The sequence below is a fragment of the Dunckerocampus dactyliophorus genome, chromosome 10 (assembly GCF_027744805.1).
Source record: "Dunckerocampus dactyliophorus isolate RoL2022-P2 chromosome 10, RoL_Ddac_1.1, whole genome shotgun sequence".
NCBI lineage: Eukaryota > Metazoa > Chordata > Actinopteri > Syngnathiformes > Syngnathidae > Dunckerocampus > Dunckerocampus dactyliophorus.
In genome coordinates, this window is record NC_072828.1 from 28,224,695 (window position 1) to 28,248,108 (window position 23,414).

General features: G+C 40.0%; 2 protein-coding genes across 9 annotated transcripts in view; both read right to left on the bottom strand.

The window, feature by feature from the left end:
• Nucleotides 1-9,614, bottom strand: part of ect2 (epithelial cell transforming 2) — a 44,265-nt gene extending 34,651 nt beyond the window's left edge. For 2 of the 3 annotated variants that reach the window (XM_054790578.1, XM_054790576.1), the window contains exons 1-5: nt 9,300-9,614; nt 8,728-8,893; nt 6,506-6,585; nt 3,374-3,466; nt 695-877 (exon numbers count right to left, since the gene is read on the bottom strand). In XM_054790578.1, the coding sequence (XP_054646553.1) occupies nt 695-877; nt 3,374-3,466; nt 6,506-6,585; nt 8,728-8,860 (489 nt within the window). In that variant the 5' untranslated portion in view covers nt 8,861-8,893; nt 9,300-9,614. The remainder of the gene's footprint in view (nt 1-694; nt 878-3,373; nt 3,467-6,505; nt 6,586-8,727; nt 8,894-9,299) is intronic. The other variant, XM_054790577.1, reaches the window with a different exon arrangement.
• A 404-nt stretch (nt 9,615-10,018) lies between these two features.
• rfc4 (replication factor C (activator 1) 4) lies at nt 10,019-21,888 on the bottom strand. 6 transcript variants are annotated; one of them, XM_054789685.1, is made up of 11 exons: nt 21,844-21,888; nt 18,004-18,124; nt 17,758-17,836; nt 15,402-15,481; nt 14,479-14,598; nt 14,194-14,337; nt 13,986-14,106; nt 13,220-13,345; nt 11,876-11,956; nt 11,689-11,802; nt 10,019-11,171 (listed from the first exon to the last, which is right to left on the bottom strand). In XM_054789685.1, exons 2-11 carry the CDS (start codon nt 18,111-18,113, stop codon nt 11,076-11,078), a joined length of 1,071 nt encoding a protein of 356 aa, XP_054645660.1. In that variant the 5' UTR covers nt 18,114-18,124; nt 21,844-21,888; the 3' UTR covers nt 10,019-11,075. The 6 variants fall into 6 exon arrangements, with proteins under 6 accessions (XP_054645660.1, XP_054645654.1, XP_054645658.1 ...); XM_054789679.1 differs by lacking the exon at nt 21,844-21,888 and adding an exon at nt 21,513-21,571; XM_054789683.1 differs by lacking the exon at nt 21,844-21,888 and adding an exon at nt 19,083-19,249.
• Between the last annotated feature and the right edge of the window lie 1,526 nt (nt 21,889-23,414).

The following is a 23,414-nucleotide window of genomic DNA, read 5'->3' on the forward strand; positions in this document are numbered from 1 at the left end:
GTAATATATGGATATACAGTATATTCTATATACGTAGATACATACATAGCTTGTTATGTACACATTTTGACCACAGTTACTTTGAAAACCATTTAAAATAACATAAAAATGTTTCACTGCACTTTATTTTGATAAACACGCACCGGAATCACCTGTCTGCCTTGCTGGCACTTGCAGATGTGACCAGATACACCACACGTCTTGTGTTGACTTTCACTTCGTTTCTTTCTATATCTGGACTACCCAGCATGCCTTGCGGGCATTTGGAAATAACAGTTAAGTTCCGTGTAGCGCTTACTTGTTGTTTAAAACCCACGTAGTAGTAGTTGTTGATGTGATGCGTTAACTAGCTGTGTTTCGTTGCACTGTGACCAAGTATGTCCTTCTGTTTGGTGACCACCTGTATATAGGCGGCCCCTCTACCAATTTTTTTTAACCCATTGCGGCCTGCGATTCAAAAAGTTTGCCCACCCCCGGTATAGCACGTATAAAGCAGTTACCATAGCAACACAATTGCACCCACTCTGCTCCCCCACCCCGTGCACTTTTAAAAGGTTACACAGCATAAGAACTGCAATGTTTCATGAGCACTAAATAATTCAAGTGGAGACAAGAATGACTTTTGAGAAGAAACACTCTGGTTGGCAAGGTTAATGTATACACATTCTCAATGCATTCACACGTGTATTCTTACCTCATCCTTCAAAGTGCAGCGCAGTACAACAGGAGGACCAACAATCCTGTTGTCTCGCTTATACAGGTCAGTGTAATCTGGACAGTCGAAGTCCGTGAGGACAAACACGGTCTCAAAGTCCACGCTGTCTTCCTCTTTAAACACTTGGATGTTGTCCACTATTATGTGTGGAGTGCTTATATCCTAAATACGGGGGTGGAAAAATCACAATAGAGTTAAAAGTGAGACTCAAAATAATGTGTTACTACATCAGAATGCTAGGAGTGTCATTGCAAAAAAAAAAAAAAAAAGATCCAACACAGTCTATGGATTCCTTTCCCTTCTCATTCATTTTCTATTGAGTTTGTGTTCAAGCCACCACAAAAACAGGAAACAGGTTTTGAGATAATTTATTTGTAGCGCGATGAAACGTGGAAGTACAGTGGAACCTTGGTTTCGGCGAGAATGATTACTAAAAATATGCCTCAGTTAGGCACACTTTTCGGACAAACGCTAACAAACTAGCCGGCGAAGCGGGTTTAGTGGGTTAGCGAGCTGTGTTGGGTTGAAAGCTCTCTCTTAAAGCAGCTCTATCACCATGGTAATTTAGGATAAACTCGTAATCTGGTAAGAACCAGGTTAAAATCAACTATGAAAATGCCACTTTTTCACTGTTCAATGTGGAGATGGCGTCACCATTTATTGAGAACCTACGAGGTTGCCTCCGGTACGTCGAGAAAAAAATTGGAAAAAAAGCGCATTCCCTTATATTATCTATCTATAAGCGAGATTGATTTTCAGACAAGGGAAATACGAGGGAATACACTACAGGGAACTATATTAGATATGCTCACACGAACACCACCAGGAATAAAATGCAATATGAAATATTAATAATTAGGCCAATATTAGCAGACGTGAACGTCACTGCAGTCCTTGCGGGAGGACTCACGTCAACACTGCCATCTAGTGGTCACAACAAGAAGACACACTGCAAAGACTTAAGTTTTTGCTCCAATTTATTTATTTTTTTTTAATTGATAATGTGTTGCGCAATGTTGAGCGTTGATAAATGAAAAGACTAGTAGGTATAGTTTGTATAACAAATCAGTTTAACTTTGCCATTACATGCTCAGTTTTAGCAGTCATAATCTTTTGGGAACTCCCCATAACGCTCCATCATAATTACGTACTCATTTTTTGTAAAATACACTGGCTGGGATCGCTTCACTTTTCAGCCGAAGTAGAATAATATGACGTCAAACACCCTCTTTTCATGTGAACGCGCACTTTCCACAAAGCCGAAAACCGGACTTGACAAAGTACGCTGATAACCACCCTCGCGGGACCAATTAAGTCTGACTGCGGATGTTGGGTTTTGTCGAGTTGCATCTTGACAGCCTGGGTTTGTTGAGCCACTTTCGGCGTATACCCCCCCTAGTCTGCAGAATCCAGTGCCCAAACAAAGCATCCACACGTTGGTGACTCAGTCTCTGAAGAATGGAAAGTGGTTCTTTTAGAGTTGGGACACTATAGACAGATTCTGGTCACGGAATCCTTTAATCATCTTTATTATGTGTGTGTGGGTGTTACACACTATTGAACTCAAGGAAGAAGTTGTCGCAAAGTACACAGGTAGCGTCTGTTAGAAGAAGACTGTAATGTAACAGTAGGAATCTTTAACACGGGTTGCAGGGGGGAAAGGGACACAGACAGCGCGCTGGGCCAGTGTGTGTAATAGTGATTGCACCTGCTGAAGTTTACAACAAAGCTCAAGTAAGCAAGTATACAGCTCTAATACTCCACTTTTTAAAGCTAAGTTTGCAACAGACTAAAGTGTAAAAGCACCCCTGTGACTCTACTGTTCGGAACGGAATATTTTACACTCTGTCTTGGATAAACATATAAGGGATGTCCTGATTCGACGCTGAAGGCCATGATCAAAAGAAAAGCAGAGCCTTGAAGTGAGAAACACTATACAATTCAAGACATAACTCCTAGCAAAACACAAAGGTGGTGTCTGTGTTGATGTCGCTGCCACGTCTTTGGGAGCAATCACGTCTTCAGCGACGGTAAAAGTAACCTTAAAAGTTAATTTATCCCTTCCATTCATCATTTATTCATTATATGTACTTATATGCGTGTCAAATTGTTTTCTGCAGGTAAAACTGTAATTGTAAAACTTTAAAAACATGTTTTGGCTTTCTGGAACAGAATAATTGGATTTTCTTAAAGGGGAAAATTTGCTTTGGTTAGAGTATGTTTCAGTTAGAGCTGGACCTCCTGGAACGGATTAATGACGCTAACCAAGGTTCCACTGTATCATAACTGTCAGCAGGGGTGTAACGGTACGTGTGTCCGTAATCACATTTTTCGGTACAGCACTTTCGGTTCGGTGTGAGGGACAGGGAGTGTTTATGGCGCCTAGTTGTTTACTCAAAAGCTCAGCAGTTTTAGGTTTTGCATTTTGTACCCAAAATGAACCAAACCGTGACCTTAAAAACAGAGGTACTGTACGTAACGAACTGTGATTATGGCGTAACGTTACTCCCCTGGTCATTGTATTGTTTTTTTACAGTCAATTTAACAGGAGTGATTTGAGTGAATGGAGTGATTGATGTAGCCAGTGTGATTTAGTACCCATGCAGCATCTCCCCAGGTGTTTAGGAATCATACGCAAAGGCAGACATTCTACTGTACCATATTGACTATAGACTTTATCATCGTTTTGTCTTCTGCACACGACTCGCCTCCTCTTAACTTTACCACGGGTACCTCCATTACTCGTATGCTCTGTAAAAAAAAACAAGCAGCAGGGTCTGGAAAGTCAAAGGGTGGCAGAGGAAATCCTGCAAGCATGATCTGATGGCGTGGATAATAATAACAATAACGCATTTTATTTCTAAGTGCCTTTCAATGAACTCAAGAAGACTACATAGACCCAGTTAAAAGCAACGCACGGATAAAACCAGCCCCAAAAAAGTCATGATAAATTATAGGGAATGAGATGTCCTGAATAAGCAGGTTTTGAGTGTGGATTTGAAAAAAGGACGAGAGTCTATGCTGCGGATGTTTGGTGGGAGAGAGTTGGAGGTTGTGGAGGGCCTTGAATGTATACAGCAGGATTTTAACTTCTATTCCACATGTGACAGGGAGCCAATGGAGGTGCTGCAGGATGGGGGTGATGAAGATGAAGACGGGGTTCTGGTGATGATGCGGGCGGCTGAATTCTGGACCATTTGAAGCTTATGGAGGGATATGTGAGGGAGGCAGACAAGAGAGTTGCGGTAACCAATACGGGAGGTAACCAGGCGACTGATGTTGCATAGAAGGAAGTATGCAGACCGGGTAATGTTATTGATGTGGGAATGGAACGACAGCAAGTTATCGAGGATGACACATAGACTCTTAACGCGAGCGGAAGCGGAAACTAAGGTGTTGTCGATGCTGAGGGAGAATCTGTCAACTTTGGATAGTGTAGATTTGGAACCGACCGGAAGGACTTCGGTTTTGTCACTGTTGAGTTTAAGGAATTTTGAGGTGAGCCAGGATTTGATTTCAGTTAAGCAGTTGGTGAAGGAAAAGGGAGGGAGGATGGAATTTGGTTTGCTAGGAGAGGTAGAGCTGGGTGTCATCCCCAAAGCAATGAAAATGGACGTTGTATTTCTGATGAAAAAAGGAGGGGTCCAAGGACCGAGTCTTGAGGCACGCCTGAAGTAACAGGGGAGGACTGGGATCTGTGGGATTTGAGCGGAATGAACTGAATGTGGCCTGAGAGATTAGAATGAAACCAGCTGAGGGTGGTGTGGCTGATGCCGAAGGAGGAAGGTCTATAGAGGAGGATGGAGTGAGAGATTGCGTCAAAGGCCGCACTCAGATCGAGGAGGATGAAGATGGTAAGTAGGCCGGAAACCGCTGCCATAAGGAAATCATTGGTGATCTTGAGGAGGGCGGTTTCAGTACTGTGTTGGGGGTGGCAGCCAGACTGGAACTCTTCATAGAGGGCATTATGGGTTAGATGAGCGTGGAGCTGAGAGGCAACCGTTTTTTCCAATATTTTGAAAATGAATGGGAGGTTTGAAATGGGGCGGAGGCTATTGTAGGGAGTCAGGGGGGTGAAGAATTTTGTTAAAAAGTGAGAGCAGAATTTTGTTGTTTCTTGCATTGGAAGAGATGAGTCCAGGAAAATAGGCAGATTTGGCTTGAGCAATGGAGTCCTCGTAGAGTGAGATGTGGGTTTCATATAGTTGTTTGTGGATGGTTAGCCCGGCTTTGTTCATACGTCATAATTTGAAACATAAATGTGACAAATTGGACATTTTTTTCAACAAAGCAAAACAAAACAAAAATTTTAGTTATAATGGAAGTTAATGTTTTTTGGGGTTTTTTGTCCTTTAGGGCAGTGATTCCCAACCGGGTACGTGAGCAAATTACAGGGGGTACATGGAACATTTAATTTCCAAGATGATGATGATGATGATGATGATGATAATAATAATAATAATAATAATAATAATAATAATAATAATATCATCATATAACATAATATTTAGAGTCATTTCATATAGGCCAGACAACAAAATGGAACATGTGCACTACAATTGGTTCCCCCAGGGAGACAATAACCTGTGGCACAGCTGCGCCAAAATCATAACATTTGTGTTACATTCTACTTTTGGAGCATTAGCAACATGGCGTATGAGTGAGGGGGTACTCGTGGTATGACAAAAAGTCTCTGGGGGTACACAAGACAAAAAAGGTTGGGAAACACTGCTTTAGGACCTCAAAAGGGTAGTAAATTCAGACTGACAGGGCAAAAAAAATAATACACTTAAAAAAACAACACAAAGCATCAAAATCAGTTTTATTATTAATCTTATGTATACTTACTGTATGCCTGATCTTTAAATAAAAAATTAAAAAAACACCTGCTACTAACATTTATTATATGGAAAATCAGTCATTTTGTGTGTTTTTCTTTTTAACAGGTAAAAATAAAGTAAAGTTACACTATCAAATCAATGATAGATCAATTAGGACTGAAGTTGATTAAAATATCTCACCAAAAAAAAAAAAAAAAAAAAAATAGAAAAAATGTTTTTGTAGCAGTTTTTGGCAGAGGACATTTTTTTTTCCTCTTAGGACGTCAAAGTAGTCAAGTAAACCCCCTGAGGGTTAAAGACAAAACTTTGTGGTATTATTAGTCTTTCGTATCAACATTTCAGCTTCTTCTCTTTACATTTTGCATTTCTGCACTATTTCACCCCCCCAATTTTGCTGTTTTTCTTTGCTATTAATTTTTTTTTTTTTTTAAAGTGTAACGCACACGACATAAATATCTATGACGTGCAAATGCAGCCGCGAGCAATCACGTTCGCCATGGGTTTTGACTTGGTTGATTATTTGGAATCTTGGAATACATTTGATGATATGATTCACGGTATATGCTGGTCTCTTGACTGCTTGCTTGTTTTCCATATTTGCCCATTTAAGTGCCTGTGGTTTGAATTTCTTCCCGTTTCTCTAAAAATTGGCCTGGTTGAGCTTTTGGCTGATGTCCTTCCGGCTACATGGGTTTCCAGAGCAACACTGGAGCAACCCAGCTTCCCCTCGTACCAGGGACGATTTTAAAAGGTTATTTTGCTGATAGAGGACGGAATACTGAGTGGATGGGAGAAGAACTACAATAGTGAGTGGTTTAAGTATTGCTAGTGCACTCACAGTGATAGTTTTGCTTCTGCAATGCACTTAACGAGTCACAGGGACCTGGTCAATCGGTAGAGACCACTGGAAAAGAGTGAGTCTTCCGGAGTAATGAAAGGATTTATGTACCTGCAGTGCTTTGACCAGCCCAGCATTTTTACCCGCTTGTCCCACTAGAACGATCCTTGTCTCGACTTTGGGCAGTATATCTGAAAGAGAAAAAGAAAACAAATAAGCTTGCGCTTTTGCCAAACATGTCAATCATTACACACGGTATTCAGTGGCGTGAAAATGTGTTTACCCCCTTGCTAATTTCTTATTGTTTACATCTTTGTCACACTTAAATGTTTCAGATCAAACAAATTTAAATATTAGTCAGTGACAACACAACTGAACACAAAAAGCAGTTTTCAAATGAAAGTTTTTAATATTAAGGGAGAAAAAAAAGTGTGGAAAAGGTTATAAAGCCATTTCTAAAACTTTGGGACTCCAGCAAACCACAGTGAGAGACATTATCCACAAATTGCAAAAACATGGAGCAGTGGTGAACCTTCCCAGGAGTGGCCGGTCAATCAAAATGGCCCCAAAAGCACAGTGACGACTCATCCAAGAAATCACAAAAGACCACACAACAACATCCAAAGAACTGCAGACCTCACTTGCCTCAGTTAAGGTCAGTGTTCATGACTCCACCATAAGAAAGACACTGGGCAAAAACGGCCTGCATGGCAGAGTTCCAAGACCAAAACCACTGCTAAACAAAAAGGTCATGAAGGCTCGTCTCAATTTTGCCAGAAAACATCTTCATGATCCCCAAGACCTTTGGGAAAATACTCTGTGGTCTGACGAGAAAAAAGTTGACCTTTTTGGAAAGTGTGTGTCCCATTACATCTGGCGTAAAATTGTCAGAAAAAAAAAAAACATCATACCAACAGTAAAATATGGTGGTGGTAGTGTGATGGTCTGGGGCTGTTTTGCTGCTTCAGAACCTGGAAGACTTGCTGTGATAAATGGAACCATGAATTCTGCTGTCGACCAAAAAATCCTGATGGAGAATGTCCGGCCATCTGTTGGTGACCTCAAGCTGAAACCAACTTGGGTTCTGCAGCAGGACAATGATCCAAAACACACCAGCAAGTCCACCAAAAATAAAATGAAGACTTTGGAGTGGCCATTGAGATGCTGTGGCATGACCTTAAAAATGCGCACCATTCTGGAAAACCCTCCAATGTGGCGGAATGACAACAATTCTGCAAAGATGAGTGGGCCAAAATTCCTCTCCATCGCTGTAAGAGACTCAGTGCAGGTTATCACAAACGCTTGATTGCAGTTGTTGCTGCTAAGGGTGGCCCACCCAGTTATTAGGTTTAGGGGGCAATCACTTTCTCACACAGGGCCATGTAGCTTTGGATTTTTTTCCAGTTAACCAGTTATTAGGTTGGCATTGGGGCACTGTGTATACATGCAAGAGCAGGGGTGTCAAAAGTGCAGCACAGGAGCCATTTATGGCCCACGGCTGTTTTATAATTGGCCCGCTGCACATTCTAGGAATATCATTTAACAAGAACAAGGGGAAAAAAAGTTATTTTACAAGAATAAAATCTAAATAATTACAGAGAAAAGTTGTAAGCTAATCAGAAAAAGTCGTAATTTTACAAGCATAACATCATAATATTATGAAGAAAAATAACATAATTTTAGTATCCTAAAGTTGAAATATTAAAGAAAACATTTTATTTTTTTTTTAAAGATGTAATATGACAAAAACAAAACAAGTAAAGTTGTATTTTTTGGAAAATCAGGTTGCTAGAATGTTACGAGCATGACGTCAAAATATTATGGGAACAAAGTCATAATTAAATGTAGTTTTTAGTAGATTTTTAAAATTTTGTATTTTATTTAATTTTTTTATTGCAAAATATAAAAGTGGCCCTTGCTTCCTTTCATTTTTCCCTAAGTGGCCTTCGGTGGAACAAGTTTGGAGACTCCTGTGCACGAGGAATCTGGTTTACAACCGATTGTATCAATCCAACTTTTACAAAAGTTGAACACAATCAATAAAACAATATAAAAGCTGCTTCAACCAATTTAATATGATCATTACTTTTTTGTGCACGTAAACGTAAGTGAGCTTGGCAAGACAACACATGCCAGTAGTGTGCGTGCACAAACACACACACACACACACACACACGCGCTGTCTCAAGAGACTCTATTGACAATTAGCAGTCATGGCTGAGCAGGAAGAGGGCAGGATATAGTGCATACAAACGCTGGCGCCCCCACTGCAGTACCCAACCATGACAGACTACTTTGAAATGACATTTTTGGTATAACGCAGAATAACTAACCTTCGGCATCGTCACATGCTACGCCCAGGAATATATGGTCCCTTGTGGTTTCTCCCATCCTTGAATCATACACCGATGAATCCACCAGCAGACTCCGAGCTGCCCCTAATGTCACTATGCTGCTGTCAGCCATGACGAACAACCAGGAGGAACCACGCTGGCCAATCTAGGGCGTGTGAAAGAAGCAGACAAGAAAGGTTACACAAACATTCTTAAGTTAGTCAATGGGGAATATAACTGCAACCCTATTTAACATTTCAGGTTTGGATAATACAGTACTTTATCTAACGCAGTGCTTCTCAAATTGTGGGGCGGGCAGGGGCAGTGAGAGGCAGAGTAGACTATATTAACGTTTCTTCAAAGTTAGCAGTCATGCTTGAATGATACTGATGCCAGCAACTCATACAGTGGTTTGTACAGATAACTAAATTAATGTTACAGGCTCTCAATAGTATTTTAAATGGGGGAGGGAGGCACGACATACAATAATTAAGATCCAAACGTATCCACAAATGCATCAAACTCAATAATGTGACTTTATAGAACTTACAGTCAAACTGGGCAATACTTACCGACGATCTTAATGGTTGTGAATGTACAAGGCTGTCACAATGAGACGACGTAAAGCTGTCTATCAGACACTTCACAAGCTAACTTAGCTGCCAAGCTAACTTAGCCGGAGCACTTTAGCTAACAGCTCAAAGCAACGATCAAGATGGAGCGTCCTTTCCTACGCATTTAGTAACATGAATCCTCTGAAAGCAGAGTCCCGCATCAGTTCGCAGGTTTAAAGATTCCACGGCGACGTCCGGCTCTTCAGTTTGTTGACAGTTAACACAATGTATAGACGAGACAAGCTGCTGTGCGATTCCATTTCAAAAATTCATGCAAACATGTCTTCTAAGCGCTGATTGGACAAGCGTGGAGAGGAAGGCCGGCTTCCGCCTGGCAAGGCCGCTGATTGGTTAAATTCATTCAAATCCAGAGGCGCCGGTCTTGAGGATTTGCGATTGGTGGGCGATACTGCAAATTTAGGCATCGATCCCAAACAGAGTAAACACAAGGATGATACAAATTTGAACATTTTCAGCATCATTGAATGTTTTTGTGATTTGGCTTTTAATTTGTTACTCATGATTATAATCATAATAAAACACAGTAAACAAACTTATTTGTGGATATTTTAACAATATATAAGAGAAGAAAGTAAAAATATCAATAAAATAATACAACTACTCCAGTTTTTTCTTTGAGTAAAATAATTATATGTAAAGCAAAACTACTGACTGTCAATCAATGTTTTTGTCCCCAAATATAACAATGTGAACAACACATATTTGTGAAAAAAAACTGTCCAAGAAAACAGAAATATATCGATCTCATCACACTAGTCGCGACAGGAAATTGATACTTCCCGGATGTCGACACTATCAACATCTGAATCGATTTCCCCGTAAAACTGTGAGCGAGCGTGTAGTTCCTGTCGCTGTCGCTGCGCAGCCGCAGAGCATGTACACTGTGCTCTTTTCATCAGTGTTGTCATCATACTTACGTCGTTTTTTAATGTTTGTAAGTTACTATTTTTGCTAGCGCCTTTTACTTGACTATATTTTCTAAAGACAATGACTTTTACTCAGATACGAGCATCGTCGCTACTCGTTTCTTTTCGTTTTGATTCGGCAGCCAATTGCTGCGTAGACGTAAATTGATGCCGCTAGTGGACCGGATGTTACAGATTCACATTGAACTTGTACTGTACTGTGTTCTTTTTTAAGTTATTTTGTTAATGTAGTATTAGTCAACTAGTTGTTACACATTTATTTTGTTGTTCCAAACAGGCTGGTAGGTGTTAATTCGAGAAGATACGTTTAAGTACTTCATTTTACATTTGTTATATAGCAGATTTTGTTTGTATTTTATGTTGACATAAACACATTTTAAAAGTTAAACTTGACTGCCATTGAATAACTTTTACTTTTCCCTGTACTGTTACTTTTGATATATTTACTTGCTATTTGATTGATATTGCACACCACTACATCCCAGCCCCTCAGCGCTTTCATGAATTTCATGAATTACATGTCAACGATTATGTCTAAATTGTTGTGTATGATGATTTGTCAGATTGAGGTGTATGGTAAATGTGGTAGCAGTAATATTTTATAAGTAAAGCATGAAAAGATAGGATTGTGAGATGTTCTATCAAATAACTAAAAACATAAATAAAGACACGTTCAGTGGGGGGTTTGACAAATGCTCATCTTAGGCAAAACAATGGACTGAAAGTCAACAATACTGGATTTGGTGATTTTGGCTAGTGGAAGGTTCTGCTTGGTAGTGCTACACATTCAGTTGTTCTGGGGGGCTTGCTGCATGATTGCTGAACATAGACTCAGCAACTGCAGGTATTCATCTGCTCCATCTGACAGGCATTTGTCCACCACCTGAAACAGGAAGAAATGTTGATAAAGCAGCACTGTCTTCATATACTGGACTTCTTATTTTGTGTAGCGACACAGGGAAATGAAAGACAAGCTAGAGATCAGTATGGTAATTTAAGGGCCAGACACCCACTGCTGTCATGGTCCATGTATTCATAATCACATTTTTGGAGCTTTTTACTGAACTTTCGGTTCAACACACAGGTGTACAGATTTGCCCAAACGGCACACATATAAAAAATGTAGGACAGGAAGTGTTTAAGGCGCCACGCGTCTACTTGGGAAACAAATATAGCACCGCCCATCCAGTCACAGCTATCGGTAGTACCAAGGAGAAGCAAAAGCTTGAAAACCCTTTTCCAACCCAAAACAACAAACATCCGTTGCAGCTCAAAAGCAGTAGTCGCACATCACAGTGACAAAGAAGAAATATGCTACTTTCTTGCACACTCATCAGCTAGAAAAAAAAAACAAAAAAACCCTCAAACTTATCATGATGATGATGTATTAGTTCACCTACCGCCATTTTTTCAGTAATGGCAGACTTGTGCTTGTCACTCAAGTCTTGCTCCATGATGCAGTCATGAAGTTGACTCAGGATCTGTGTGGCTGCGTAGCCTTCATCCACCATGTTCTGACAAAAAAAAAAAAAAACAATTGTCACGACACGCGAGGTCTCCTCTGTGACGAAAGTCAGGTGGACTTACCCGGACTTCAACCTCAAGTTTTTCAAATGTCCCTTGAAAGCAGACCTGAAGCAAACTGTCGATCATCTTTGTAGGAACAACCTGCAACAGTTTGACAAAAATGTTATTTTACAATGTTATTATTATTTAGACAGTTTGATAGTGATGTTCCATTTTCATTGTCCAACTTTCCACAGCGAAAGAAGAAGCGAGCGTCTTCATCACATACAGTACACATGAATGCACAGGCGACAGTGAGCAGGGATACGGCGGAAGACAAATATAATGCAGAGCGTTTTGTGAGGTCAGATTTTTATTTGAGGAGGCATTTTTGTGATGCAAATGTATTTATTCCTCTTTTGAATGCATATTGTTTTGAGAAGCCAAAGCCTTTACTTAAATGACCCCAGCACGTAAGCGGAACTACGTTCCTTGTCACGGATCTCCGGCCAGAGGGGGAGAGGGGTACACTGTTGATGGGGATTTCATACAACTCCATGTCAAACAATCGGAACTATCCCTTTAAATACGCTCATCATGGGCATGAATGTCATCGGAATGATTACCTTTTATTGATTTGCACTGTATTTTTATCAAGACTGGAATGATCACACAGCATACAGTGGGTAAAATAAGTATTTGATCCCCACCGATTTTATTTTTTCAACTTTTTTAAATTTGGACCCCTTGCAAAGACATGAACAGTCCATTTTTATGGTAGCTTTCTATCGTAACAAAGAGACAGAATGTCAAAAATCTAGAAAAAATTATTTTTCTGTTTCCTCTGGGCAAATTGGTAGATGTAGTCCTTGGAATTTTTTTTTTTTTTTTTTTTAGATTTTTTTTGGAGATTATGTCTTGTTTCTTTTTGGATAGTACAAAAATAAAATTAAAATCTAGAAAAAAACATTTACCAACACCTATATTAATTTATTCTATAAATTGTTATTTAATTTAATAAAATAAGGATTTGATTCTCACGCAAAAATCACATAGTACTTGATTATAGACGCTAAGTAATAAAATAAAATAAAATAAAATAAATAATTACATAAATAATACATTAATTTAAAAAACATTTCTTTTTCGTGCAATAGGAACGGTTTGAAGCGCACGAGTGCTAAATATTTTATTTTATTTTTAGTATAGTTCCGTACTGGCTGAAGGGCAGCATTAATAGTTCCACCGTGTTTCTAAACATATTGGGCTTGACTTGAGAGGTTGCATAGTACTTCTGAGAACAGGATCATGTTGCAGATTTCATGTTCAACCATTCACCAAATATGAAGACTTTCAGTCTCACCTTCAATGAGAAGAACCGCATGAGAGAAATGTAAAAAAACCAAAAACAAAATCCCATCTCACCCCAGCTATTTCAATGACAGAAGCTTCTGTTATCTCATTGTCCACATTGAGACGGGCAGCGCTCTGGAGGAAGGTGATGGCTTTCCGCAGGTCTCCCTCTGCCGCCGTTACCAATGCCGATATGCTCTACATGCGTCAAATGAAAACATAGATGTTAAACCATTGTATAAACTTATACGGGTATATTCTTTCATCATTTAAGCGTAGGCATGTTTTTAGAAAGCCCCAAACAGATTCCATTTTAGGGGCGTCACAAGACACTCGGTTGACGAGATGAGACGATACACGAGATTGCGTCTACGAGAACGAGACCAGACTTTAATGTTACTTTTCAGAAAAGTAAGACAAAAGAAATCTTAATATATGACAATAGATTGCGATTTACAAATTTAATTTCTACTACGGTACACTCTTCTGCACTCTGTGTGTATGCTAGCGGCCCCACCTCCACCCAACAAGACAAAGAGACTTTCTGACTGACAAACGTGCCATTGTTCCATGAAATACACGCGCCAAGGTGCTGAAACCAATGCACAGAGTGAATCCTCTTCTTGCCTGTTTGGAGGTGGGAGACGAGGAAAACATTCATGCATGCACATGGCAATATAGTGAGACCGGAAAAAAGATCTAGTTCATTTTCATTGCATGACTAATTTATTTATTTATTTATTATTGTCCCAGGTGTAGTGCCCATGAGATTATATCAACCCATAATCAATTACTGTAAGTTGATTTTTTTTCCTAGTACAGTAATTTCTACTGGTACCTCTTTTGTGTACTTGAGTTTTTCCTTCTCACAGATCTCCAGCAGACGCTCCTCTTGCACCTGACTAGCAAGGAGTTTAAAACGAAACTTGGAACATCTGGAAGTCAAGGGTTCAATGATCCTACAGGATACACAGATGTGATCATTTCAAAAAAATAAAATAAATAAATAGTTGACATCGTGATTGGCTGTTGTGAGGTGTGCTCACCTGCTGATGTAGTTACAAATGAGACAGAAGCGTGTGGTGCGCGACTCTTTTTCCATGGTCCTCCTGAGAGCAGCCTGAGCCGGCGCCGTCATGGAGTCAGCCTCGTCTAGGATGATGATCTTGAAAGGAGGACATGGCTTCCCACTACAAAACACAGCAGGCATGACGCATTTAAATCCAAAAGGCTCAAATCCAATATCAACTGTTGCAAAAAGAGCCATTCAAATAAATCATTAAGACATTCGTGGCCATGAGGTGTAAACCTGTTTATGCGTGATCACTCACTCAGGCCGAGACCCGGCAACAGTGAGCTGAGCAAAATTTTTGACCTTCTCCCTGATGACCTGAATTCCTCTTTCGTCTGAGGCATTGAGCTCCAGCACCCTCTGCTTGTACAGTTCTGGCCTGGAAGGAAGAGAGAATGAGGAAAGAAATCCACCAACACTGACTGAACTTTCCAGAAATGCATTTATAGTCGTCCCTCGCTATATCTCCGGTTCGAATATCGCTCCCTCGCTATATCACACCTTTTTTCAAAATATAATTAACTCATTCAATACCAAAGACGTATACGTCTTTATAAACCCGAAGACCCACTAATATCACTAATGCACACTAATAGATGTCACTTTTAGAGCAGTTTTAAGCCATAAAAATGGCCACAAGGTGGCAGAAGTGCATTTGATAAGAGCTCCGCATGGATGATTTACATGTAAAAACACACTCGACAGCCGAGCCGACATGCCATGGCTGAGATCGAGTGGAAAAAAAGGTTTTCCTCGCACTCCGTGTGAAAGTGTCCATCTTCCTCACTCCATTTTTAAACACTTTAAGTTTAGAATAAGTCAACTGAAGGGGCTGATTAGTTAGCTCAGTAGCTTGTTATGCTAGCAGCGGCTGCCTGTCATGTCCCTGCAGTGATCCCGTAGCCTGAGCAATGTGATGTAAACAAAGAATAATAGGAGTGTAAAAGTGGCTATCGGGGTGTTATTTCATGTCTACAGGGCTCTAATAATGTTAAAACCCGTATTTAGAAAGTCATAAACAGGTTTTCTATGCTCTAACTACAAAAATATTGTGTTTATTAATATTGAATCTTAACTCACTCATCGCGGTGGGGTCTGGAACCAACTGACTGCGATAAACGAGCAACGACATTACCCTCAATCTTTGTTTCTCTCCCACAATTCCATTCAAACGCCACTCACCCGTAAAGTTCTCTAGCAGCAGCTAATATGGTAGATGTCTTTCCCGTCCCGGGTGGACCATAGAAAAGCAAATTTGGGAGCTGAAATGGAGAAGAACACCATTTTTCATACAATTGTTGCAAAGATAGTCATAATTAATTTGGTTTCACCTTTGAGGTAACACTCTATTAACCTTAATGTGTTAAAGTGATGAGAGATAGTTATCTCTTTAATACAATAGCTTCATTACAAAAGTTTGATTTATTTTTAAGAGCTGAATCATTTCAATTCCTCCAGAGCTCTAAGGAAGGGGTGTCCACTGAGGGACACATATTTACATATTACATATATATATATTACATGTAACAACACACTTGACAGCAAGGAGGAAGTGGAAGAGCATGGAGGAGTGTAGATTGCAGAAGGTTATGCATTAGGGAAATTTTAACGCATGCACACACACAAAATTTAGTTCCAAATGTGAAAAGTGTAAATAGTTCATGGTGTTACATTTGTATATAAATTGTTATTTTACATCCAACACCCTTTTTTGTGTTGTTTACGTTGCGGTATAGTTGTTTAAATATTTGGGCTGTTCTATAAGCAAAATATTTGGGTCAAAGTGAAAGTTATGCTTGAAATGTATCTTTTTACAAAAAGGTGTTTTTCTCTCTTTTCTAGTTGGGAACTGATATTTTCCTGAAACTTACCTATGTTCTACTGATGATTACTAAAGAAAGGAAAGAGGTAGAAACAATCCTTTTTTCCTGATGAAAGATGGGAGTCTAATCTTTCTTTTGGTAGGTTCCATGATTATATAGCCATAGAACACAATATTCTGTGTGCCTTGAAAGATAAGTCAAAATGACTGGTGCTGAAAGGTTTGTCTTATGAAAAATGGTTGGGATTGAATGATAAAAAAAACTGAAGGATGTCAGGGCGACTTTGATATTCTGCACATTTTAATTTATTAAATACATTAAACTCAGTCCAATGTGGGTCATGATATCCTAAACTCAGAAATAAATGTAAAAGAAAAACCTTAGTCAGTGACAGTTACAGAAATCAGTTCCTTTCTTCTTCTTCTTTAATATTATTATTATTACGTCTGTGTAGGCTCTCAGTCGTACAGGAGTTGTCCAACGAGGGAAAGGCTTCTTGAGACGTCATCTATACTTCTGTGAAGAAGGTGTCGGACGTTTCGCTCCTCATCGGAAGAGCTTCGGCCTTAAATACAGTACGAGTGGGCAGAATTGGTGTGCCAATGCCTTCCTCCTATTATTATTATTATTATTAACTACTACTACTACTATTAACTACTATGATTATTAACATTCGAGCAACTAAAATCACCTTTTTGAGGTCTTTAACATACTCAAAAACTTGTGAGCAATAATTAATGATGGCAAACTTGATTGCTTCCTACTTGAGTTCTAGTGAGTGACTTACTGATGCACTTGAGTCACCTGTCAGAGAGAACATTGGCAGAAACAAGTTGTGAATCGGGCACTCACAGAGCGCATGCGCAGAAACTCGCTGAATCAGGTACAGTGGTCCCTCTTTTTTCCATGGCTAATTGACCGCGGTAAGTGAATTTCAGTAAAGTAGGATTCAATAAAAACCTGTTTACCATCTTGTAATACGTTTAACATTATTAGAGCCCTCAAGACATGAAATAACACCCTTATGGTCACCTTTACGTAGGCTTGCCACAATAATGGATAAATCGAACAACTAAAAATAAAACAAGGTTGATAATTTTGACGGCCTCGATAAATTGACACAGGCTGGTGGACAAGAGAGTTCACTCTGCATATGTCTGTGCACATTGGTTCTATAGTGGAATGAGCAGAGACGGTGAATCCTCCTGTCAGCCATTCAGCCTCTTTGTCCCAGTATGTGGAGGAGGGGCTACTAGTGTAGGTGTGCAGCAGAACCTTCGTCCCGACAGTCAGCGCTTACTGAGGCGTTTGGTCAGCGAAGTAAATAAACAAAACAGCGCAAAATGGTGTGCGCTCACAGACAATGTCGCCCGCTACATTGCAAAAGAAATGTAAACTTTCAATACGTTTGAGAAGCATTGCACTTTTTGAACAACTTGCTCGTGAGTCGCACATCTCTACTGAATACCTCACTATGTATCCTGGTGAAAATTGTGTTCATGTTCATCATGACAGAATGCATGAAAATAAAGTAAATGCACTATAAGGCCGACATTTTGGTTTGCAGACACCATTTTTGGGATATTTTTCCACTTTTTCTTTGTTTTAATTTTTTCTGTAGAATACGATGAACTGTGGGCCACACTTTGGACACCCCTGCTGTAAGGGGTTCACTGCGAAACGATTTGTTTTTCTTTATGCAGCAATTAACTCACATCTGCCCCTTCCAGTGACTTCTTCAGCACCGCTACAACTTCCTCCTGAAAGGCAACTTCGTCCACACGCTTTGGCCTACTGGGGTTTAAAAAAAAAAAAAATGCAGTGTCATTAAAAATTGCCAATTACTGCACCCACAATGTTGACAACATTGCCCTAAAAATCGGATTCAGACGTGCACCCGTCATGGATGTATTATATCAGAGGATAATCTTTGAAAATATGAATTTGTGGTCCATACGTACTATTTCTCAACCCATGGAATAAGTTTGGCTTTCTTCTCGATGCTGGATCCACTCTTGTCTTTCTGAGGTCTCGTTGCCTGGGCCGTCGTTCCTTTCAAAAACGCCTGCATGATTCTGTTTTCTTAAAAAAAAAAACAGCATTGTTTAAAGAACAATACATATAATTGACTTGATAAACAGATTTTAAACACAGTGTGTTATACGCATTTTAGGTTGTACTATGTGAAAACATTTCACACATACAATGCTGAAAGCACGAACAATAAATGAGGGGCTTAAATTCCTTATTGATTTGGGGTTCTTAATGGTTTGACCAGCCGGTCCCTGCTGTTTAGGAGGCACACTGCGTTTGTCCAAGCTAGAATGCGAGATAGACACTGTACATGTAAACTAGGACTTTACATACAAGGAATACGAATGTATAGTACATGAATGTAGAAGAAGCCACATGCCGTCAACTGAATTAATGTGATCTTTCATATTACCTGCACTGTTTATCCCTTAACCGATTGTCAAATCTAGTGATACACTAATATAACAAATACAATATCATGCAGTACAATAAAAGAAGCCTAATGAATTACTGCGGTATTTTAAACGTTCTACTGCGCCGTTGGAAGGCTGGTATCTGTTTGGAAAAATAAACACACAAAACACCCTTCAATTTGGCATTGTCCGCGATAACTGACACGATGGACCCTGATCACTGCTAGTATGTATGCCATTTAGCTTTAAATGTGTCGATAAATTACACTACGGTACCACTGATCGACAATCTCCTTTATGCTCATCGCGTGTACAAGAACTTTTAGCAACGCTAACCAGCACCAACAAAGCTTTGCCAGCTTGTTAAACTTCTCTTACCTCAAGTGACGCAGATCAAATGTCGCTCTCGTGTTTGAAACAACACGTGAAAGTATTTATTGAAAAGTTTAGTCAACAAAACTCACTGCTGTTTACATCCGGAAGCTGTGTGTACTTTCCCGCCTTGGTTGACCGGCTAACTTCCGCTGACGAAAGCCCGACTAACCAATCAAATGTTGAGATGTTCTGTGGTGAATCCCAAGCGTTTTATTTACCAGACTTTCTGCTCCCTCGCGCCGCCAGTCTCGAGGATGCCAGGAATTTAGAAGGCAGTCTCCAAATTCAAGGTATGCAGCCTTCGTAGCGCGCATGTGAGCTAGGAACGTCATCGCGAAGAAGGCTGTGTCCAGTTTAGACGAAGCGCTGAGGTTCCTTGAAAGGCGTTCAGTGTGTCCTTCAGCGTTGACAGACGTACCTAATTATAGTATTTGTACAATAATTTCACCCTCTGAGTGGGCAATAGTAATAAATAAAAATCCCATAATCTACGATAATTCCACCCTTTCAATACATCGCTATTAGCAAAAACAAGCATCCTGCACAGCGCCTTTACAGACAGTTGGGGGCGCTGTTCTGCCAGTGGCATTTGTTTCCAACTGCACTGCACTGTAATGTTTTACTGCGGCAAATGGTTCTGAGAAACGTCAGATGGGTTATGGACGATTTATTTTCTCAAAATACATTCATTTTAAGGTTCTGGTACGTTTATCTGTCATTTATTATTTTTAATATACAGTAATAATATTAAAGGTGATTTTTTCCCGATTGTTATGTGCCCCCTAGGGGCCACGGCGCCCTCAGTATCTGCTTATTTCGCCAAATGGGCCACCCGGCTCTGACCTGTCAGTCTGGACTGTGGCTCCACTAAAACCCAGACAGCATAAAAGCAGGTCTGAACACCACCACTTGTACGTCATTTCACCTTCTGCTCGGGAACCTTTGGATTAGCCCCCCACTCTGGTTGTTTTGGAGCAATTTCAGCCTGTGAGGCTGACCATTTTGGAGTAGACGGTGGACCATTTAGAGTCCTCTGGCTCCCCAAACGATGCTGTCTATTTCAGGGCGTGTATGAATTGTTAGTTGCTTTTTGCCTGGCATGGCGGCAATAACTGTCAAGTCAAGTTAAATAAATAACTGTACAGACTGTGGGTGGAATTGAGGTTTGTGCGCTTGTGCTTGTGTGTGTGTGTGTGTGTGTGTGTGTGTGTGTGTGTGTGTGTGTGTGCATGTGAGGCTGCCCTCTGGATTGCAGAGCAGTCTGTGATTTAGCCGTTTTGGAGGTAACAAGAGCTCCTTGATGCCAACTTGCATGACATTTTCCAGCCCTGCTCACAAGCAGTGTCAAGCCCCACATGCAATTTAGCGGCGGTGATGTCTGATTGTGTTTATTGTGCTACCACTGTCAACTTTAGACATTGTGGTCAAGAATTAGCATTTGTAAACCTAATTAAATTGTCAGGCGAGCTAAAAAACAAATGTACCCAGGAAAGAAAATGAAGACTTAAACCACACAAAATGAGCATTATATGAGTAGTGTAGTGAGGTCATGCATTAGACTTGTATCATTAGTTGCTATTATGACTGAAACCATTTCAGCAACTTGATGACGCTTATTATATGCGATATATGTGACACATTCTCCAACCCTGATGACTAAAAACCTGAAAAGGGAGTTAAAAGTTAAAGTTGAGGTGTACTAAAAAAAAAAAAATGCCACAGCATATAAAAACATGTAAAAAGGTAACTGTACAGTAACACCTTGTTTATCGCAGTTAATTTGAAGTGAATTTTGTCAAAGTAGGATTCCTTATTTATTAATAAAATATTTTCATAGTTGGAGCAGAGAAAACCTGTTTACTACCTCCCAAATAAAGTTTTGAACTTTATTAGAGCCCTCTAGACATGAAATAACACCCCTATAGTCACCTTTACACTCATACTACCCAATATTGTAGACATAATAAGAGAACATAAGACATATTAAATGTAAATAAGACATAACAGAGACTTACACGTTAGCATTGGGAGCGTTCCTTGTAGCCTACTTCTTGGTGGCTATTGTCTCATCAATGTAACATTACTGACACCTAGTGACCAGTGTAGAATGCTACATCTCACATCTTTGAATGCGTCTTCTGCAGTGCCGTATATTTGGATTTTCGTTCATTTTTTTAATTTTTGTGCTAGAAAATGATTAATTTAGGCCAAGAATATGTAAAAGTTGCTTAAATATGCATACTTTTTGACAAATAATAGGCTGTAGTCAACCACAAAACTGCAATAATTCATTAATTTATTTTGAAAAACCGTGAAGCTGCAAAATTAGAAGCGCAAAGCGGCGAGGGACGACTGTACAATGTTATGTTCATGAAAAATAGTGGCAAATAAAGCCCTGTACTTACCAAAATTTATGTCAGTGATGATTCCTGGTGATTTGGACACCACGTGATTTTTAAATATCAATACATAACAGGGCTGTCAAAAACAGCACTTTAAAGGCGGTAACTAATTTATTTCAATAATGAATAATTACGTTAAATTTTCTTTTTTTGCCTCATTAGAGCATCAGGTCAAGCCACATCCCTCTGTTATGACGGCAGACAGAGCCACAATAGTATGTTGCTCCTTAATAACTTTATTCTGACCTGAACACATCAACGGCAGTTCAATTCCAACACCATATACCTGTATGTGCCGCCAACTCACAAATACCTCTCTAGTACGCTCGTCCTGGGAACGACACTTCCTCGTTGTCACTAGACAACCGTGAGATGCATTCAATGACACTCCCAAAATCACGACAACGTCTTTCTTGTACATGTATGTGTGGTCTAAATAAACATAAAGACTAAGAAAACCAGTAAGTGGATGTTCTGATCTCTCACTAACGTAACTCTTATTGTGGAAGTACAATTTGCTGCATTTAAATATGCTCGAATTCCTAGAGTACAGTCAAAACATGCGATTTCAACTTACTTTGCGTGGTGCTTTTGAACGCAACCCTTCATGGCCCATAAGAACGAGGTTAAAGTGTGATTCAAATGTTGTGCTAGGAACATTAGAGAAGGGGGGGGGCAAACCTCTTGAGTTTGCGGGCCACATTGGGTTGAAAAATTTGGCCGAGGGGCCATCCGTGTATGGGTGGTCATCAAAGAGAACGAGATAATTATTCACGGTGCAACGAAACGAAAGCGCAACACACCCACAGCAAGTTAACGCATCAAATACTGAACTACCACCACTACGTGGTTGATAAACAACAGCTAAGCAGTAAACATCACACACAACTTAACCTGGTATTTACAAGTGCCCGAAGGCATGCTGGATAGCCCAGCTGCAACAACAATATGAGCTATGAACAATAAAACATTGGATATAAGAGTACATTAAGTCCCTCCTCGTTTACTTCCCTGACGACCTCCTCAACATATTTTGCAATCAAGCAAAAATGCGACAAAACATGGCTAAATGTTGGGAGAGAGAGTACCAGAAGCTACCCAGCATGCCTTGCGGCAGGACTACATGGGTGTAATTTTAGCATGGGTATTTTGCGTAGATATTTATTTGTATGCACACGTGGTGCAGTAGGTAGGTTACCTTGCGTGTCACGCGTGTGTGTGTGTATTATCGTCTTTGTACAGCTACAGGTTGCATCTGACTATTTCCTGTACGACTCAAGTGTGCCACAAGTGCACTGCAAGTGTTAAAAAAGGAATTTGGAAACGCCCGGTGGGCCAGATTAAGACGCTTGGCGGGCCTGAGGTGGCGGGTAACTTTCAGCTTGATTTAAATTTTCAGTTTATTTGGAGATGTTACACACATATGTACAAATAAATGTAATTGTGTCCGGTTATTTATCTTTCTGTTCATAAAATACAGCAACAGAAATGGGCACATTTCACACATAGTGGTAAATGGCGATTAATCATGTTTAATTTTATGAAAATATTCATCATTTGACAGCCATAATAATTAATTTAATAATGTTTAATTCACGTAGAGTCATTTGGCCCCACAACTATAGCCTAGCTTCTTGCTTTGCGGCCGGCGTGTGCCAGAAGAAAAAACAGAAGCTTCCACGTTAATTAGGTCCCTTGTTTCTATTTTTATTAGCTTTCCAAAGTTCCTGCACTTCGTGCACATCATGGATGTATAATAGAAACACTGACGCTGAGTCAATCCGAGCTGTTCCCATTCTTTTTTTTTTCTGAACAGGTGGATTTCAAAAGCTGGGACTGACTCAAAGACTGCAAGGGTAAGATGATTTCATCGTGATCCAATGTTCCAGCACCACATCCCCTTCCTGACCAGGGCTGTCTGTGATATCTGACCCATGGAGTGGAGCACAGAATGACACGAATGGCCTGAAGCCCAGGTTTGGTGGTGATGATGCTTTGTGATACTCCCAGAGAGGGAGGAGCGAGAAAGGGGGCCAGGGCGGTTTGGGGCAAAGTTGCCCTGAAGCAAAAAAACACAACATGTGCTGCTGCTGTTGATGGCTGAATTACCCGGCTAACAAATTCATCTCAGATTGGTTACCAGCTAAG

What these genes read in the sequence shown, in the direction of transcription:
- rfc4 (XM_054789679.1), bottom strand. An exon ending in CTGTCATTGAAATAGCTGGG is followed by an intron (nt 11,957 to 13,219) that starts GTGAGATGGGAT and finishes AAACTGTTGCAG; the next exon opens with GTTGTTCCTACAAAGATGAT. An exon ending in CCATTACTGAAAAAATGGCG is followed by an intron (nt 11,172 to 11,688) that starts GTAGGTGAACTA and finishes TTCCTGTTTCAG; the next exon opens with GTGGTGGACAAATGCCTGTC.